The sequence below is a fragment of the Felis catus genome, chromosome A3, assembly GCF_018350175.1.
Source record: "Felis catus isolate Fca126 chromosome A3, F.catus_Fca126_mat1.0, whole genome shotgun sequence".
In the NCBI taxonomy this organism is placed as follows: Eukaryota; Metazoa; Chordata; class Mammalia; order Carnivora; family Felidae; genus Felis; species Felis catus.
Genome location: NC_058370.1, coordinates 5,019,200 through 5,040,441, shown reverse-complemented (window position 1 = coordinate 5,040,441; position 21,242 = coordinate 5,019,200). Strand labels below are relative to the sequence as shown.

Genomic DNA, 21,242 nt, shown 5'->3' with positions numbered 1-21,242 from the left:
TAACTGACGTTTCTAAGATACTGTACCCGAAAATACTGGGATGCACATTCCCTTCAAGTGTACGTGGAACTTCCACCACCTAAAGCGGTTTCAGAAACGTTAAAGGAAGAGAAATAATACAAAGTGAGTTCTCTGACCACAGAAGACTTAAACTAAGAATGCAATTAACAGAAAGATACCTGGAAAATCTTCAAATATTCGGAAATTAAACAATGTACTTCTAAATAACTCATTGGTCAAAGGAGAAATCATTGTAGACATCAAAAATACTTGATAGCAAAAAGCAATAAAAATATTACTATCAGAATTTGAGGATGCAGCTAATCTAACACTTAAGTACTTCCAGCACCTAATAGCAACCTGACAATGTGATTTTAAAAAAGGCCAGGGGGTGTCTGGGTGGCTCAGTGGGTTAAGCGTCCAACTCCTGATTGCCGCTCAGGTCATGATCTCAGGTTCATGAGGTCAAGTCCCACGTTGGGCTCCGTGATGACAGTGAGGAACCTGCTTAGGATCCTCTCTCCCTCCCTCCTTCTTTGCTCCTTCCCCTACCTCAAAATAAGTAAATAAACTCAAAAAAAAAGGCCAAAAAAATAGCTAAACATACCTCACAAGAAAAAGAACAGCAACAAAACTCCCCTCAAAAAAGAAAATAATATGAATTCGAGGAGAAATTATTGAACTAGAAAATAAACACACAATAGGGAATATCAAAGCCAAAACTTGATTCTTCAACATAACTAATATACTTGATAATCCCCTGGTAAGAATTATCCAGGGGGAAAAGAAAGAAAAGGCAATAATAACAAATAACAGAATAGAAAATGGGGCCATACTACAGATTTCACAGACAATAAAAAGAAAATTACCATTTTCTAACACAGAATGAGATAATAGATCTAAGCAATGATTATTTGTGACCACTAAAGTCATGAGAAGAAAGGCTGGTGAGGAATTTTATAATGAAACAATCCAACACCTGCACCCACTGCTCGACGTGACCATCTCCAAAAGTGGAACACCCGGACATTGTTTCAGGATGTTTTGTAATGAGAAATATACAAAACAACACAAGAAGTATTGTTTAAAAAAAAAAAAAAAAAGAAGCAAAATCTAATCAAGTCTCCAAGTGTAATTTTTGGTTCACAGAAAACACAAAGAACAAAGGAATATGTTAAATTACACCATGAGAATAATGACCACCAAACCCAGAATGTGGAAATTCTACAAGACTAATGACCCCTTCAACAAATAGATGATGTAGGGAAAAGATGAGAGGGAGAATCAATTAGAGATTAAAAGGGATTCAAGATCAAAAGGAAAAAAAAAAACTGCAAACCAAAAAAGACTTAAGAGACACATCTACCTAATGAAATGTGTGGACCTTATTTGGATCATGATTCAAACAAATCAACCATAAAAAGGCATTTCTGAGACAGGGAAAATTTAACATAGATTGGTAGGCTGAAGGCATTCTTGTTAATTGGGTTGAGTGTGATAATGATACTGCAGTTAGATTTAAGTCTTTAACTGGATAAAATGAAATGTCTTGAATTTCTTTGAAAATACACCAGCAAAAAAAAAAAAAAAAAAAAAAAAAAAAAAAACTTCCACAGAGAAAATGACCAGATTTTTACCGGGACATTCAAGAAAACCTACATAACGAGAAAGATATACCATGTTTATGGATTGGAAGTCTAAATATTGTAAAGAGGACAATACTCCCCAAACTGATATATCCATTCAATGCAAACTCAAGCAAAATCCCAAGAAGTGTTTTGTTTTATTAGAATCTGATGAGCTGATTTTGAAATTTATATGAAAATGCGAAGGACCAAATCATGTCAGAGAAGAAAAACAAAGTGGCAAGTCTTGCTCAATCAAGTATCAAGACCCACTACTAATCTACAGTAATCAAGACAGTGTGGTACTGGCTGAGGGGGAGACTGCTGGAAGAAGAGACAGCCCAATCACAGACTGGATTATAACGGAGGTGGCACCCCAGCGCAATGGGGACAAACCTATTTTTGCAAAGTGGTATTGTCATAATTAGGAAAATGAAACTGGACCCCTTGTTCATACAAGGAACAAAAATTACTTTCAGACGGATTGCAGACCCAAATGTGAAAGAAAAAAAAAATCTTTAAAGCAATATAAAACATTCTGTTATGATCTTGGGGTAAAGGAAGACATTTTAAGGAAGCTTCAAAATGCACTAAGGCTAAAAGGAAATGTTGATAAATTTACATCAAAATGAATAGCTTCTGGTCACCAAAAAAACACCATAAAGACAGCCGAAACACAAGCCACAAGATGAGGAAAGATGTTTGCTGTACATAACTGACCAAGGTTTGAAATCCAGAATATATAAAGAGGTCCTACAAGTCAATAATAAAAAGAGAGATTGGGAATGCAAACAGGCGCGGCCACTCTGGAAAACAGTATGGAGGTTCCTCAAAAAATTAAAAATAGAACTACCCTACGACCCAGCAATTGCACTACTAGGTATTTATCCAAGGGATACAGGGGTGCTGTTTCGAAGGGACACATGCACCCCATGTTTACAGCAGCACTACCAACAATACCCAAAGTATGGAAAGAGCCCAAATGTCCACTGATGGATGAATGGAGAGAGAAGATGTGGTATATATACAATGGAGTATTACTCGGCAATCAGAAAGAATGAAATCTTGCCATTCGCAACTACGCAGATGGAACTGGAGGGTATTATGCTAAGCAAAATTAGTCAGTCAGAGAAAGACAAATATCCTAGCACTTCACTCATATGAGGACTTATGGAGAACAAACTGAGGGTTGCTGGAGGGGTTGTGGGAGGGGGGGATGGGCTAAATGGGGAAGGGGCACTAAAGAATCTACTGAAATCATTGTTGTACTACATGCTAACTAACTTGGATGTAAATTTAAAAAATAAATTAAAATTAAAAATAATAATAATAATAATAGTAATAAAAAGAGAGATAATCTATCTTCCTCACCAAAGAAAGATTTCAGCAGGCACTTCACAAAAAAGAAATACAGATGTCCAACACACATATTAAAAGGTGTTCGGACTCATAAATAAATAAGATGTAAATTAAAATCACAAAGCAATACTGTCATATCAACAAGCACACTACCAGACTGGCTAATATCTTAAAATCTGACAATACTTACTGGCAGATAGAATGTGGGGCAAAGGTGGGAATACACACTGATGCAACCACTTTGGAAAACTGGCACTATCTCCTAAAGCAGAAGACAAGCATGTCTCATCACTTAGGAGTTCTTGCCGGGCTGTACGTCTCACAGAGATGTGTGCTAATTTGCACCCGTCTACATATATTAGATTGTTTACGGCAAAATTGTTCATAAGAGTGAGAAAACCTGGAGCACCTGGGTGGCTGAGTCGGTTGAGCGTCCGACTTCGGCTCAGGTCATGATCCCGCGGTTCGTGGGTTCGAGCCCCGCGTCGGGCTCTGTGCTGACAGCTCAGAACCTAGAGCCTGCTTTGGATTGTCTCCCTCCCTCCCCCCTCCCCTCCATTTGTGCTCTGTCTCTGTCTCTCTCTCTAAAATAAAAAGTAAGAAAACTTGAAGTACTCTAACAGTGGATGGATAAGATGTCACTACGGTATATTCAAACAGCACCCTGTTATAAAATCAACAAACTCAAAACGACATGCAAAACCACAAAGTGGCATATCCTATATGATTTCCCACATCTCAAGTTCAAAAACAACAAAATTAACTTGTTCTATTTGGAAGCAGATACTTAGGTGCTAAGACCGGAAACAAAATGAAGGATGTAATGAACATAAACATCGGAAGGTGGCCACCGCATGGCAGAGAGGGAGTGGTGGTCAGGAGGGTAGGGAGGACACGCATCTGGGATGACCTCAGTCATGGCCACATGGGCATTTACTTCATAAACACTCCTTGGGTTTTTCATACACGTTTTATCCAATTATCTGCAAGTGCTATATTTCATAACAAAAGAAGTTTTCAAGAAAGTTGGAAAAAGATTAAAGGAGAAAAGGCATCTCAACAGATATAAAAGAAGCATTATATAAAATGCAGACCTCATTGAGGATTTTTTAAAAAACTCTTAGTAAGTTTATTCTATATAATAAATCACCTGTACTCTTCAAAACTGTCAAGAGTATCACGAGAGGCGAAGAAAGGCTGAGAAACTGTTAGAGATTGAATGAGCCTGAAGAAACATGACAATCAAATACAATACACGATGCTGGGTTGGATTCTAGACCTGAAAACCAACCAAACAGACAAAAACCCTGATTTAAAGGACACTCTTAGGACCACTAGAAAATTTGATTAAAATCTAGATATTAGGTAACAGTATTGTATCAAAGTTGAATTTCCTGAGTTGGATCACTATTCTGTGATTATATACGTGAACAGTGAATGTCCTTGTTAGAAAAAAAGCACACGGAAGTCATTAAAGAGAAAGCAACATGATGGGCACATTTACTCTCAAATGGCTTTGAAAAACCGTGAAAATACAGACTGAATGTTAAAACAAACTTGATGAATCTGAGTAAAAGACAGGAATTCTTTATATTACTCTTAAAACTTTTCTGTAAGTCTGAAATTATTTTTATTTTTATATTTTTTAACATCTTTTTAATATTTATTTTTGAGAGAGAGAGTGAGCGTGATGAGGGGAAGGGCAGAGAGAGAAGGAGACACAGAATCCGAAGCAGGTTCCAGGCTCTGAGCTGTCAGCACAGAGCCCATGATGGGTCTTGAACCCACAAACCGTGAGATCATGACCTGGGCTGAAGTCGGACGCTTAACCGACTGAGCCACCAAGGTGCCCCTGAAATTATTTTTAGAAGTTTAAAAACAGGAGCACCTGATGGGCTCGGTCAGTAGAGCATGAGACTCTTCATCTCAGGGTTGTGAGTTCGAGCCCCACGTTAAGTGCAGAGATTCTTATAAAACTTAAAAAATTGGTTTTCATTTAAGAAAAAAGTTGAAACATAATCTCTTAGCAAATAAGAAATACACGTTTTCTTTTTTTCTTTTAACGTTTATTTATTTTTGAGAGAGCGAGAGAGAGAGACAGGGTGCGAGCGGGAAAGGGGCAGAGAGACAGGGAGACACAGCATCCGAAGCAGGCTCCAGGCTCTGAGCTGTCAGCACAGAGCCCGACGTGGGGCTCGAACTCACGAACTGTGAGATCATGACCTGAGCCGAAGTCAGATGCTTAACTGACCGAGCCACCTAGGCGCCCCAGAAATACACATTTTCTTAAGCTGATAAAATGTAGCTACTAAAAATATAAAACAAGATAGGAAAGGAAGAAATAAAACTATCATTTTTCACAGACAACATCATTGTAGTATGTAGAAAACCCAAAGAACCCCCAGGGAAGTTATTAAAATTAACAAGTAAACGTAGCATAATCAATGGAGACAAAATCAAAGTATAAAAATGAATTCCATTTTCATATTATCAACAACCATTAGAATATAAAAATTTTAAGAAATGATACAATTTAGGGGCGCCTGGGTGGCGCAGTCGGTTAAGCGTCGACTTCAGCCAGGTCACGATCTCGCGGTCTGTGAGTTCGAGCCCCGCGTCGGGCTCTGGGCTGATGGCCTGGAGCCTGTTTCCGATTCTGTGTCTCCCTCTCTCTCTGCCCCTCCCCTGTTCATGCTCTGTCTCTCTCTGTCCCAAAGATAAATAAATGTTGAAAAAAAAAATTTTTTTTTTTTAAATAAAAAAAAAGAAATGATACAATTTACATTCACATAAAAGATCAAATACCTAAAACTAAATGGAAACGATACAGCTCTCTACAACAACGGAAAACCATGTATCATAGTTTTAGTTATTTATGTGTATGTACACACAGAAATTTAAGAAAATCTTCAAAAAAATGGAAGGATCAGAAAACTAAATATAGTGCAAAGGTGTCAGTTCTTTACAAATTGCTTTATAGATGCAACGCAATTCCAATGAAAATCCCAGCGGGTTTTTTTCTAGAAATTGATGAACTGGTGCCAAAATGCATTTGGAAATGCAAAAAGTCCAGAACAGCCAAGACCATTTTAAGAACAAAGTGGGAGGACTTTCTTTACTTTATACCAAGATTGTGATGATAAAAATTGCAGAAATGAAGACAGTGGGGTCCCAGCGCAATGACAGACAAATAGACCAAAGGGAGCAGACTAGAAAGTCCAGACATGAACACTTGATTTAAGACAAAGGTGGCAAAGCAAAGCATAGATAAAAGGCAGTATTTTCAATAAACGGCACTGGGTCAATTGGATACCATATGGAAGGAAATGAAACTTGACGCCTACCTCACATCATATACAAAGAAAGCAATTCCAGGTGGACTGCAGTTCCAAACGTGAAAGGTAAAACAATAAAACATCAAGAAGACAATATAAGGAAATATCTTGATGGCCTTGGGGGAGGAGAACGTTTCTTATACGTGACAAGAAAGCCCCGAGCATAAAAGAAAAAGTTTCAAAATCGTGAACTACATTTAAATTAAGCAGCGCTCATCAAAAGACATCATTCAGAGTACTATCATTTCTCTATCTGTAAAATTGGGATAATAATCGGACTCACTCAGCAGCAATTGCTGTGAACCTTCCACGATTTAATAGACAGAGAGGCACAGACTGTAATTTTTTTAAAGAGGCAACGGAAGGTAAAGAGACTCAACGGTATCATCCAGCCTTCCCAGAACGGTGTACTTAAAGACAGGTATGAGGCAAGGCCACAGGTAGACGAGTCCAGAGGACTGTTCGGAATGAGAAACACACAACGGCTTGTGAGTGGAAGGAAAGGGTGTGTGTCACAGGCGAGGAGGAGGATGCTGAAGACAGCAGATGTATGTGATGGAGGAAGGGAGACAAGAAGAGAGATGCCTCCTCCCGCCCACTCGCCCCCAAGACAGGAGGGAAGAATGCCCTCAGACTCAGGTTTGGGCAGATTGTAAGGTGAAAAGAGGTGCCTTAGTTTCTTACTTCTTTAGGAAATAACAGTCAAGGTCATCTGTCAAAGAGGCGTGGTCTGAGGCTGGAGAAGAGTCCCGCCAGCACCCCAAGGAGTGACATCACATTGGGACAATCTGCAGGAAAGTTCCGGTCAAAAATCAAAACAAGAGAGCCATGCTCCCAACGGATGCTCCTCAATTATGGGGACGCATTTTACTTTTCTGCGAATTGCACAGGTGGAAAGAAAACTGGTCAGCAGTCCTATCTAAACACCATTAAATTGCGTCACCATTTTATTCCTGGCTTGTACCAGGTGATCAGCAAAACGGTCACAAGAGTAACAGAAAAATCTAATCAAATGGCGCCATTCAGACAGGATCCCGGCACCCTGGGAACAGCCCGCGTTCCACCTCATCCACGAGAGTCCTCAGAGCTGTCACAGAGAAACGGCCACTGTTGTCAGCCCAAACCAGACCCAACAGAGGGCTGCGAGCGTGGGAAGGACTGGCGAGCTCACCGGTTGAAGACGTTCTCACTGAAAGCATACTTTTCCAGGCGAGCGAGGGGAGGCAGGTTACCCTGGCCTGGAACGTCCAGAAAGGCCGTTAGCCTCATGCTGTCACGATCCGGGCCGTAGTCTTCAAATCCATCTAAAGGGGAAGAGGGGACAAAGCCACACTCATCAGGTCACACCTGAGCAAAAGCAGGTCCTTGCAGCAAACCTTCTACCTTCACACCCTTTCCCGTGGGAGTCTTGAGAACTTGACCGACTCCTCTAAAATGAAGTGGGTAGGTTATAACGCAAGAGAAGGGTGACCGGACCAGAGTCATAAAGAAAAGCTAAGTGCCTTTCTTTCAGTGCTGTCGACCTGACTTGTGAGTCACCTCTCATCAACACGATGGGAACCTCTCCTCTACCGGGGAACTCAGAAGCGAGGGAACGAAGCAGCTGGCCGAGCCCTGGCAGAAATGTCCATGGAGTGCTATGCAAACAAGTGTCAAACGGTCAAAAGAAAAACATATTGGGGGGGGGGGGGGGTAGGCGCGCCTGGGTGGCTCAGTCGGTTAAGGGGCCGACTTCGGCTCGGGTCATGATCTCGCGGTTTGTGAGTTCGAACTTCGCGTCGGGCTCTGTGCTGATACCTGGGAGCCTGGAGCCTGCTTCGGATTCTGTGTCTCCCTCTCTCTGGCCCTCCCCTGCTCGCGCTCTGTGTGTGTGTCTCTCTCTCTCTTAAAAATAAATAAACATTAAAAAAATATTAAAAAAAAAAAAGAAAGAAAGGAAAACAGGTGAGTTTGACCTCGTAACCAAGAATCGGAAAGAAAGTCCGCCCCGTGTCTTGTCTTGCCCTTAACATACTTGTCGCACGGCTTCACACACTCCGTGACACTGATTCCCATCAAACCACGTGGCGACACCCAAGCGGAGCCCTCCACGTGGATGTCTAACGGCTTCCTCCAACTCACCCTGGCCAAACACGAGCCCGCCGCCACACCGGCTCTTCCCCATTAAGCCAGCCCTTCCCCGCCTCCCCAGCGGACGGCAGGCAACCCTCCCTCCAGTGCAGTGGGGAGGCGCGGCCGAGCTCATGGGCACTGGAACCGAACGTCCCTGAAATGAAATGAATCCCCCGACCGCAACTCACTAGCCGCGTGCCCACGTTAAGTGATTTAACCTGTCTCCACCTCCGTGCTCTTATGTTAGGGAGGATGTAAAAATGCGCTCTCAGGATGCTAAAACAAGGGAGACTGGGCACGTCAAGCCCCGCAGATCTGGCCCCTCACGGTCTGGCCAACCTCGATGGTGGCCACCACCCTTTCCCCACCACGCATCAGGGGCATAAACGCTTCCCTACTGTCCCCTGCACGGAAATAGCTGAACAGGAAACGCTACTCACGCAAAAAAGCAGAGGCTTCCTACCTGGCAGAGAGGAAAACAGGCTGATTTAGGCAGTAACTGATGAGGGTTTAAAATGAGAAATGACACGTTTGCGCCTAGGTGTTTACTTTGAAACACTAACCACATTTTCCCTCCACACATTCTTTCAGGCTAGTAATTAGAGCTTATTAAAAATTTACATTGTGTAACAGTTACCCAGAGAATTTTAATAAAGAAGTATACGTCTGTAGAAAAACTACGTGTGACGCACTCATATACATCATTTCTTGCAGGATCCCTGCCAGGGAGGAATGGGTCCCCACTGAGTCACAGCCAAGCCCCCACCTCACCCCCGACCACAGTCACTTTGTAGGAGCTATTTTCAGTGCGTTTCAGGGCCCATGAGGAACACACAGCCTCCAGCCCACAGACATTTACAAAGCAGCGTGAACCTAGCCTGCAGGGGACTTTAAAAAACATGAATTTAAAAAGCTGACGTGTCTTGGGGCGCCTGGGTGGCTCAGTCGGTTGAGCGTCTGACTTCAGCTCAGGTCACGATCTTGCAGTTCATGAGTTCAAGCCCCGCGTCGGGCTCAGAGCCCAGAGCCTGCTTCGGATTCTTTCTCTCCCTCTCTCTGCCCCTTCCCCGCTCGCGCTCTGCCTCTGTCTCTCAAAAATAAACATTAAAAAAAATAAATAAAGCTGAGGTGTCTAAATGTTTGGGGTCACAGAGAGCTTTGGAACTGGATGACGCCCACAGACATACATACTCAGAACTTTTCCTAAAGAATCAAGGGTTTCAAAAGATCCCCTGAGGCCCACCTATGTACTTGGTGGGTTAAGAGGCACTCTTCAAAAAAACTCTATCCGCGAACTTAAAGAACTTAGCAATTAGTTCCACAAAGAATAACTGTTATCAGGGAATATTAATGATTCTATTATATTAACTATATAACATTATACTAACTATATACATGGAAATAAAAGCCATAAACCATAAACTACGGGGTGATAACTAATCTTCACTGATCTTCCTATAGGCCAGGAACTGTGCTAAGAGCTCCACAGATAGCGGTGGTTCATCAAATCCTGACAACCACACTATCCCCATGTTTCTGTTAAGGGAGCTGAGGTTGAGAGGATCCGAGACAGCTGGAAAGGCCACACAGCCAGAGAGGAGCAGAGTCAGAATGAGAACCAAACAGTCGGACTCTACGGGGCGCCTGGGGGGCTCAGTGAGTCCAGCGTCCCGGTTTTAAAAATTTTTTTAACATTTATTTCTTTTTGAGACAGAGAGACAGAGCATGAGCGGGGGAGGAGAGGGGCAGAGAGAGAGGGAGACACAGGCTCCAGGCTCCGAGCTGTCAGCACAGAGCCCGACGCGGGGCTCAAACCCACAAACTGTGAGAGCGTGACCTGAGCCGAAGTCGGGAGCTCAACCGACTGAGCCACCCAGGTGCCCCTCCAGTGTCCCATTCTTGATTTCAGCTCAGGTCATGATCCCAGGGTCATGGGATTGAGGCCCGTCAGGCTCCGCACTGCTTGGGATTCTTTCTCATTCTCCCTCTTTCTCTCTGCCCCTCCCCCAATCACACTCATGTGCTCTCTCTAAAATTAAACACACACACACACACACACACACACACACACACACACACACAAAACACAGTCAGACTCCAGACACAGCACTATCCTGTACTGCCAGAGAGGAAACCTACATTTTAATTTTCGAAGAAATTCCTCCCACGTCCCTGTCTGGGCTTCAGGCACGGTGACCTTCCCTTAGTTCTTCAAATGCACCAAAGTCCTTCACCTCAGTGATTTTCTACATGTTGTTTCCACTGCCTGGGACGCTGTCACTTTTTACCCCCTAGCCCCACCCCAGCTGAGGTCCCCCTCGGGGACGCGAGAGAAGGGCCCGCCTCTGCATATAGCCTCTCACGGAGCTGGGGACTCGCCTGTCCTAACACTCCCCATGAAAGTGGCAGCATCGGGCTTTGTGACTGTCTTAGGTTCGTCTCCGAGCTCCGTGGAGGCGCTGTGACCCCAGTGCCCAGTATAGTACCTGACAAGTACTAGGTGCTCAATGAAAAGTAGCGAAATGAGGAATGATACCACCAAAAGAAACTTAAATAAAGAAAAACAAATGCTGAAACAAATGGGTGTTCTCATACAGACTCGTAAAGAAGACGGAACCTTACAGCATGCCTCGATAAACTCCCTCATTTTATAGACCACTAAAGAGGCGCACCCCCAAAGCCAGCGGCAGAGCTAGGATTCCTAGAGCCTAAATGTTCTGTGTTCCAGACCAGTGCTCTTTCAGGAGATGAGCAGAAAGTCTACTCAGGTGAGGCTAAAGGAATCAAAGAACACCAGGGCCGGAGGGAAGGGTTATGGTCTCCGAGGTAACTGAAGGAAAGTCAAAGACTTCCGTTTCCGGCCAAGACGGTAGAAAAGCCTCACGTTTTACACATCTAGAAAGCTAGAAAACAGTCCATGAAACCAGTCTTCAGGCACTAGACAACCGGTAGCGCAGGACCGGGGCCCTCAGACAAGGGACGCAAATAAGGAACCCCTGAGACAGCAGCCTCCCATCGCCCAGAGTCCCAGCTGTGGAGAAGGAAATGTGAGGAGGCCAAAGAGGATGGAGTTTGCAAAGGAGGGAGTGGCAGCGGCCAGCCCAGTAGCCTCTGGAAGCTTCCACTGTGTACTGAGCCACGCACACGTGATAGAGAACTACCGAGACTCGAGAGGAAACATAAGAAAGGAGCCAGCGGGTCCTTCCCGGCACTGACGTGTGGGGAATAGCAGTCTGTTCCCACCAGCCAGAGGAGAAAGACCTGTAACACAGCATTGTCTTAGCAGTAGGGCTAAATTGCTCTAGACTAACGCCTGCTCTAGACCCACCCCAATAGAACTTACATCAAGCCTCAACAGAATCAAGCACAATCCAGGAAAGTTCACTGCACACCATAACAAAATCCAGCATTACTGGATTCATACAATTTGTACTGTGAAATCTAACAGCTAACAACCCCAAATTCCTAACGTCTGGCATCCGGTCAAATATTACCACACATGAAAAGAAGTCAAATAATATGACCATGATCAGGAATAATGAAGAAAAAAATCCCCCCAAAATGTCAGAGATGATAGAATAGAAAATTATCTTTAAACAGCAATTAAAAGAATGTGCCATGGGGGCTCCAGGGTGGTTCAGCTGATTGAGCATCCGACTCTTGATTTCAGCTCAGGCCATGATCTCACGGTTCCTGGAATGAGCCCCCGCATCAGGCTCTGTGCTATCGGTGCAGAGCCTGCTTGGGATTGTCTCTCTTTGCCCCTCCCCCACTCACACATTCTCTCTCTCTTTTTCTCTCCCAAAATAAATAAACATAAAAAAAAAAAGAATGTGCCATGTATTCCATGAAAGAAATGTTGATGAGAAAAACAGAAATTAAAAAAAGACCCCAGTGTAAATTCAAGAGATGAAAAACACAATAAATGAATTAAAACATAAACTGAAAGAAATGAACAGATTAGAGAACTAAAAAAAAAACCAAAAAAAAAATTCAGAGAACTTGAAGATACAGCAATAGAAACTATCCAAACTGGGGCGCCTGGGTGGCTCAGTTGGTTAAGCGTCCAGCTTCAGCTCAGGTCATGATCTCACAGTTCGTGAGTTCAAGCCCCAGGTCAGGCTCTGCGTTGACAGCTCAGAGCCTGGAGCCTGCTCCAGACTCCATGTTTCCCTCTCTCTCTGCCCCTCCCCTACTCACACTCTGTCTCTCTCTCTCAAAAATAAACATCAGAAAAAAAAAATTAAAACAAAAGAAACTATCCAAACTGCAGCACAAAAAGAAAAAAATAGAAAAAAAAAAAAAACACACAAAGCATCAGTTACTAGGTGACATTATCAAGCACCATAACATATGTATAACTGAAGTCCCAGAAAAAGAGAGGAAAAAAAAAAAAAGAGATGGAGAAAACATTAAAAATTTTAGAAGAATGGCTGAAAATTTTTAAATTTGATAAAAACTGTAAGCTTAAAGATTCAAAAAACTGAACCCCCCAAAATTACACATAATGAAATATCACACACTGAGACACAACATAATCAATTGCTACAACTTAGTGATCAAGAAAAAAATCTAAAAAAGCAGTCAGAAAAAAAAAATACAGATTACATTAAAAAAGAGATTATAAGGGCACCTGGGTGGCTCAGTCGATTGAGCATCCAATTTTGGCTCAGGTCATGATCTCACAGTTCATGGGTTTACGCATGGGGCTCACTGCTGTCAGCATGGAACCCACTTCTGTTTCCCTTTCTCTCTGCCCCTCCCCTGTTCTCTCTCAAAACTAAAAACATGTTAAAAAGGAAAGAGATTATAGACTTCATGTCAAATATCATTAAGGAAACAGAAGATGAAAGGTGTCTTTAGAAGGCTGAAAGAAAAAACACTAGTCAGAACTCTTGAAGAAATCTTTTTCAAATTTTAAGGGGAAACAGACTTTTTCAAACAAACAAAAGTGGAACAAAGTCATCACCAGCACACATGTGCTATGAGAAATGTGAAAGGCAGTTCTTCAAACAGAAGAAAATGATACCAAGATGGAAATCCGAAGCTACTCAAATAGAAGAGGCTCGAGGATGTGTATGTGTGGGTCAATACAAACAACCACTGTCTTCTCATTCTATAAAGTCTCTTAAAAACGCCTTAAAACAAAAATAATAACAACATATTACTGAGTTCATAGCATATGTAGAAGTGAAATAGCAATAAGGCAAGAAAATCAAATAGAACATACAGATTGGAAAGTGAAAGGAAAAGTAAAACTGTCTTTGTTCACAAGCATGAGTGTCCAAGCAGAAGAGTCTAATGAGATTACAAAGAAACCACCAGAACTAATAGGTGAGTTTTGCAAGACTGCAGGAGGCTGCGCATGTATGGGGGCAGGGGTGTAAGGAAAATCTCTGTATCTTCCTTCAATTTTGCTGTGACCCTAAAATAGCTCTCAAAACTCGTTTTTTTTAAAAATAGTTATACCATTTTCATGGATCTGTATTGGACTGAATCCATTTTATGGATTCAATATTGTTAAGATGTCAATCTTGCCAAATTGACCTATAAATTCAATGTTATCCCAATCAATTTGCAGAAATCAATAAGCTGATTCTAAATTTATACGGAAATGCAAAGGACTGAGAATAGTCAAAGCAATTTTGAAAAAGAAAAGAAAACACCGGGCGCCTGAGTGGCTCAGTCAGTTGAGCGTCCAACTTCGGCTGAGGTCATGCTGAGAGCTCAGAGCCTGGAGCCTGCCTCGGATTCTGTGTCTCCCTCTCTCTCTCTCTGCCCCTTCCCCTCTCACGCTGTCTCTCTCTCTCTCTCTCTCTCTCAAAAATAATTTAAAACATTTTTTAACTCACAATTCCAAACCTCAAGATTTAGTATCATGATACTGTGATATTGGCTCCAGGGTAACATACAGGTTAACAGAACATAAGAGAGAACCTACAAACAGATCTGCAAATCTAAGTCCAATGCATTTTTCACAAAGGTGTCGAGGTAATTTAATTCAGCAAACAGAGCTAGAATAACTGAATAAACACGTGAGGGAAAATGTCCTTTGTTCTTACACCACAAAAAATAATTAACTCAAAATAGATCATGGACGTAAAAAACATAAAATGATAAAACTTCTAGAAGAAGACACAGAAAAATCTTTGTGCTCTTTAGTCAGGCAAACATTTCCTAGAGTGGTGCAAAAAGCATGTGCCATGAAAAAAGATACTGATGAATTCAACTTGATCAAATGGAGAACTTTTGCTCTTCAAACGACATTGGTAACAAAATGGAACACCAGTTGGAACCCCTGGCTGGCTCAATTGGTGGAACATGTGGCTTTTGAGCTCAGGGTTGTGGGCTCAAGAGCCACTCTGGGTGTAAAGATTACTTAAAAATAGTACCTTAAAAAAAAAAAAAAAAAAGAGGGGCGCCTGGGTGGCTCAGTCTGTTGGGCATCTGACTTCGGCTCAGGTCATGATCTCACAGTTCGTGAGTTCGAGCCCCCGCATCGGGCTCTGTGCTGATGGCTCAGGCCCTAGAGCCTGCTTCGGATTCTGTGTCTCCCTCTCTCTCTGCCCCTCCCCTGCTCATGTTCTGTCTCTCTCTGTCTCAAAAATAAATAAAAACATTAAAAAAAAAAAAAAGGAAAGAAAATGGAATACTGAGCCACAGACTGGGAAGAAAATACGTGTAAAACACACATCTGATAAAGAATCTGTATCCGGAAGACATAAAGAACACTTGGAGCTCAATCTTTAAAATGGGGGCGGGGGGAACCAAAAACTGAACAGACATGTCACCACAGAAGATACCCAAATGATAGCTAAGCATGGGAAAAGGTGTTCAACATCACTAGTCATCATTAGTAATCATGGAAATGTCAATTAAAAGCACAGTGAAATACTACCCACCCACTAGGAAGGCTAAGAAAATTTTTTAAACTGTATTAAACGTGTTGCAAGCAGCAAGTGGATCTCATTCATTGCTGGTGAAAATGCAAAATGGTACAGCTACTAAAATGGTTTGGCAGTTGCTTCAAAAAAGAAATATACACTTAACCACAATCCCACTCCCCAGTGCCTGCAGAGGAGAAATGAAAACACATGTATATTTATACTAAGACTTGTATTTGTGCGTTCACAGCAGCTTTATTCAAAACAGCCCAAGACTGGAAATAACCAAAATATCTATCCACAAAGTGGATAAACAAATTGTAGTATACCCATACAAAGGAATACTTCTCAATAACAAAAAGGAATGAGCCGCTTACATGCAACAATATAGACGCATCTCAAGAGCATCATATCAACCGAAAGAAGCCAGACACATACAACTTCATTTTGCAGGATCCCGCTAATATGAAATTCTAGGAAGGACAAAACCATAGTATTATATAGCAGATCAGTGGTCGTCTGGGGTCAGGGGTGGGGAAAGGTGTGACGGCGAGTGGCCATGACATGACTTCCGGCAGGTGCAGGAAATGTTTTATTTCCTGGTTGTGGTTGTGGTCACACAACAGTACATACTTGGTAAGATTCATTTTAACAAATTAACCTTCAGTGAATATTATTATATATAAATTATACTTCAGTAAAGGTGGAAAAAAGCAAAAGAGAAAAGGGAGGAAGGAAGAAAGGGAAGGAGAGAGGGAGGAAGGGAGGGAAGGGGAGCAGAGACTGGCCATTCTTCTACTCTTCCCAAGCCCACCTTACGAAGGCGAGCATGAAACTACCTGGCAGGTTGCTGGCAGCACAGTGATTAAAAGAATTCTTAAGAGTATCTAACTTCCTTTGCTCTGATTCTATATTTATGAACTGAGCTTGAGATCTTAATCTCCTTGAGAACTCCGATTCAAATCCAGAGAATGCACAGTACTTATGAGACCACAGGGAGCTGTGTGGTCTTCAGGTAAAACTTCAATTCATATTAAAGGCATGCAGGGAGGCGCCTGGGTGGCTCAGGCGGTTGGACGTCCGACTTCGCCTCAGGTCATGATCTCGCGGTCTGTGAGTTCGAGCCCCGCGTCGGGCTTTGTGCTGACAGCTCAGAGCCTGGAGCCTGTTTCGGATCCTGTGTCTCCCTCTCTCTCTGACCTTCCCCCGTTCATGCTCTGTCTCTCTCTGTCTCAAAAATGAATAAATGTTAAAAAAAAATTTTTTTTTTAAATAATAAAAAAATAAAGGCATGCAGAAACGCATCTCGAAATTGCCAGGGTGTTCATATTTGTCAGTAGGGTGCTATCTGCCCCTGAATGGTGTGGGAAAAAAAAGAAAGAAAAAAAGCACTGTCCAGTTCCTATTCTAGACTGTCCAGTGGGGAGGTACTGATCTATCCACCACAATACCTTAGCCTTCTGGGCAAATATTCACCTCCCTCTAGCAAGTAATAAACTGATATTTTGATTTCCTTTTTTTTTTTTTAAATGTTTACTTATTTTTGAGAGAAAGAGAGAGAAAACACAGGGGAGGCGCACAGAGAGGAAGACAGAGGATCCAAAGTGGGCTACTCACGCAGCAGACAGCCCGACACAGGGCTCAAACCCACAAACTGGGAGACCATGACGGCAGCTGAAGTCAGACACTTAACCGACGGAGCCACCCAAGCGCCCCCAGACATTTTGATTTCTATTCTGACCCCCGTCCCCTTTCTCCATCCCCATTATTACCAACTTAACCCAGCACAGATTACCATAAGAGCAGAGGCTCTGACAACTCCATTCAAACCCCCGTTACTGGGATTTCCGACAACTTACGGTGGGCTGAAGAGAAAGGAACCCCTTCCTACCACAAAAAAATAAAAATAAAAAGTAGAAAATACAGAAATGTAGATATTTTAAAATGCAGGAAGGCAGGAAAGAAGGCAGAAAGGACATCCTCAACGCTAGAAAGGAAGATAGAAAAGTGAGAGCAGTTAGCCTAAGTTGACACCCCAGGATCAACATTTAAGACCTAGACACAGGTCTTAGGCACTAAGACTTTTTTATTATTATTATTATTATTTTTTTAATGTTTATTTATTTTTGAGACAGAGACGGAGCATGAATGGGGGAGGGGCAGAGAGAGGGAGACAGAATCTGAAGCAGGGTCCAGGCTCTGAGCTGTCAGCGCAGAACCCAACGTGGGGCTCAAACCCACGAACCGTGAGATCATGACCTGAGCCAAAGTCGGAGGCTCAACCGACTGAGACCCCCAGGGGCCCCAGGCACTAAGACTTCTGAAGCCCACATGGGGATAAAAGATATGGGTAGTGAATGCGAACCAAGCCCCCATATAAGACAGTTGAGGAAAGGGACTACGGTTAGGGTGGGAGTGGAGAGAGGCGTAGTCACTCGTGAGAAATCAAACCACAGGCTTACGTGGCCTATGAGCGCAGAGTCAACTCACACCCCTGCAGAGGGAAGGAGCCCTGCCCTGAGCTACGAGAGGATCGCTGTCCAGAGAACTCCAGTTCTAGGCATCCCGGCAAAAGCGAACAAGATGCTGCTCTAAAGAGCCGTTCACAATCCAATAAGCACGCAATTTCACAAAACAATCCCTGCTGAAGATAAATAGGCGAGAAAAAAATTTCAAACTGTATATGGCTACAAGTCTTCAAGACAAAGACTTAGCAGATACAACAAATGGGAATCTGCACCCCCAAGATTCGAAATATTAGAAAAATGTACAATAGACTATAGGATTTAAAATATACACATCATAATGAAAAAAAAAAAGATGCACAAGGGTGGGAAGAAAAGGCACATTTGAAAAAGAACCATGTAGAAATGAAAAATAGAGACAATTTAATTAAAAATTCAACAGCTGGCTTAAATAGCAGTTTAGACACAGCTCAAGAGAGAGTTAGTGAGCTGGAAGATTGATCTGACAAATCACCCAGAACACTGCACAGAGAAAAAGGGAATTGGAAAATCTGGGATGGCAATCAAGGCACATGAAGAATGGAAAGCTAACATCTAAGATAAGTCCAATAAGAATTCCAGAAAGAGGGATTAATGAAAATAGGAAGAGGCAATATTCAAAGAGATGATAATAGCAAACAATTTTCCAGAATGGAAAAAAAATGAAGATTCAATTTGAAGAAGTACAAATCCTGAACTGAATGATTAATAACAGATCCATACTGGGGCACCTGGGTGGCTCAGTTGGTTGAGCATCTAACTCTTAATTTGGGCTCAGGTCATGATCTCATGGTCATGAGATCAAGCCCCACATCAGCACTGAGCATGGAGCCTGCTTGAGATTCTCTCTCTCCTTCTCCCTCTTCCCCTCCCCTGCTCACAATCTCTCACTCGCTCTCTCAAAAACAAACGAGCAAAAACCCACAAATCCGTATGTAGATGCATACTGTAGAACACCCATGGCAAAGAAAAGCATCAAAAAAAAAAAAAAGAAAGATTAAAAATTAAACCCCAGATCTCTCACTGAAAAGATGTTACAGGCCTATTACTAATCAATAAGAGTGTGAGTCCTTGAGTTAAAATACCTGGTTATGAAATCCACGCTGCCTCTTAGAAGGTATGTAACTCGGGATAGAAAGCTCCCCTCTTTGATTCTGTTTCCTTACCCTAAAATGGATGCCTGCCTCAGATGACTGCTGTAGTGGAGATTAAATGACATTAGACAGTCAGATACAGTTAGAACCTGAAACACATAAGCGCTTTGAAAAGATCAGCTGCTATTATTATTATTAAATCACTGAGCGCATCATATTACCAATATTGCTTATGTTTCTATCTCCAGGCTTCAGGGCAACCATAGCCACTAGAAAGTGCGGCAGGAAGTGGGGGGAATTCTCAGAAAGGAAAACATCAGAGGGGGAAGCCTCTGTATTAAACTTGGCCTGAACTCTATCTTGACCCCTAGACCATGCATGTTTGTGGCAAATTCTACAGCACAGCTAAAGCTAAGAGAACTGAACTGAGATCTGGGATACTACCCGCCACAGGAGAGACCGTTAACAGTGGGACCTCATTCGTGTTAGGTACCTCCTGAAACAAAACAAAGAAATCTACACTCTTTGGAGGCATATAACAGAATCCAGAGACCGTATAGCATGTAATATTCACAATATCCAGGTTACAATCCAAAATTACTCAATAAACAAAGAAACAGAAAAACATGAGCTAGCCTTTTTAAAAGAGAAAAAAAATCACAGAGTGACTCTGAAGGGACCCAGATGTTGGAAATAGACAAGGATTTTATTTTACTTTATTAAATACTTTTTTTTAAGTTTATTTATTTATTTTGAGAGGGGAGAGAGAGAGCAGGGGAAGGGCAGAGAACCAAGCAGGCTCCGTGCTGTAGCACAGAGCCTCACGCAGGGCTCAAACCCACAAACCATGAGATCGTGACTTCAGCCAAAACCAAGAGTTGGGACGCTTAACTGACTGAGCCACCCAGGTATCCCTGGAAATACATGAGGAGATTTTAAAGTAACTATTATAAAGTGCTTATGGCTATAAAAGAAATACACCTGTGATGACTACAAAGATCCTGAATCTCAGCAAAGACGTGGTGACTATTAAAAGATATTAAATAAAAATTCTCAAGTTGAAGTACTGTCTGAAATTGAGAAATTCACTGAGTGGACTTAACGGAATGATAAAATAATGGCAAATCCCCCAAATTTGGTGAAAGAAGTAACTGTACAGAATCAAGGATCTCAGCAAACCCCAAGAAGATAAATACACAGAAACCACACCTAGACACGTCCTAGTCAGACTGCTGCTGACCTTGAAAACAGCAGAGAAGAGCGAACACTATGTCCGCACAAAGAAGGAGGGCTGGAATGCTCTCTGGCGCCTGCGAGAAGCAGTGGGGGCAGGAGGACGTTCAGATCACATCTGTGAAGGACTCACAGGAAAACCTCTCAACCCAGAACGAGATATCTGGTGACACACCCTTCGGGAATGATGATGAGGTAGGGCCACTGTCAGACGACAACAAAAGGGGGGAAAATTGTTTTTAACACACCCTTTTAAACAGAGCCAGCCAACACAGACCATAAGAAATGGTAAAGGAAGTGTTCTGCAGACTGAAGAGACATGGTATCATTTGGAAACTTTATCTTCAAAAGGAATCCAGAACGTTGGAAATGGTAAATATGTTGGTAAGTTTTTTTTGAAAACTAGATGTCTTCTTAATTTCTTCGAAAATATGTACGATAATCTAGAGCAATACAAAGCAAAAACGATACTCTTGTTTTTGTGGAATTTATAACATCTGCAGATACACTATATAATAAAAACTATAACGTGAAGTAGGAGGGGAGTGAATGGAAGCATACAGTGGTCAGGTTTCACCATTTTACATAAAGGTGCTGCATTATGAACTCTAAGTAGACGGTTTCTGGCTCCCCAGTTGGGACTTGGGGACCCTTTAAAACCCTGGACCGTGTCATATAATGCCTGGCACACGGCAGACACTTAATAAATACTGGCTTCTGTAGAAGTCAGTCTCCCGAGACTTTGATTGCCGGGATTCAATTCAGGAGTCCAGCAGCCCCTGAGAAAGCGGAGAAAATCTAGTTTCCACACGACAAACGTGAGACGTGGCAGCGAGCCACCCCCACAACCCGAGTTACAAAGCAACCAGGACATGAATTCGCTTCTGCTTGCAAAAGTGAGAGATCTTAGGCTCAAAAGGAGAGAAAGCAGGTCACAAACCACCGTACAATTGCTAAAATAAGGTGAAGGCACTCGAACATTCAATAGAAAGTACGTGAGTTAATCAAAAATATCCAATCATCCTAACAATGGGTATAGTAGAAGGAAGTAGTGGGGATTCACAGGAAATATGTAAGGAAGGGCAGAGGGAGTCAA

General features: G+C 42.4%; 1 protein-coding gene across 11 annotated transcripts in view; it reads right to left on the bottom strand.

Moving 5' to 3' along the window:
* Positions 1 to 21,242, bottom strand: part of LOC101092674 (putative serine/threonine-protein phosphatase 4 regulatory subunit 1-like) — an 82,951-nt gene that overhangs the window by 47,453 nt on the left and 14,256 nt on the right. For 8 of the 11 annotated variants that reach the window (XM_023251071.2, XM_045053448.1, XM_023251073.2 and 5 more), the window contains exon 3: positions 7,491 to 7,623. The exons of the other annotated variants lie outside the window; for them this stretch is intronic. In XM_023251071.2, coding sequence (XP_023106839.2) covers positions 7,491 to 7,623 — 133 coding nt within the window. The remainder of the gene's footprint in view (positions 1 to 7,490; positions 7,624 to 21,242) is intronic. 11 annotated transcript variants of the gene reach the window in all.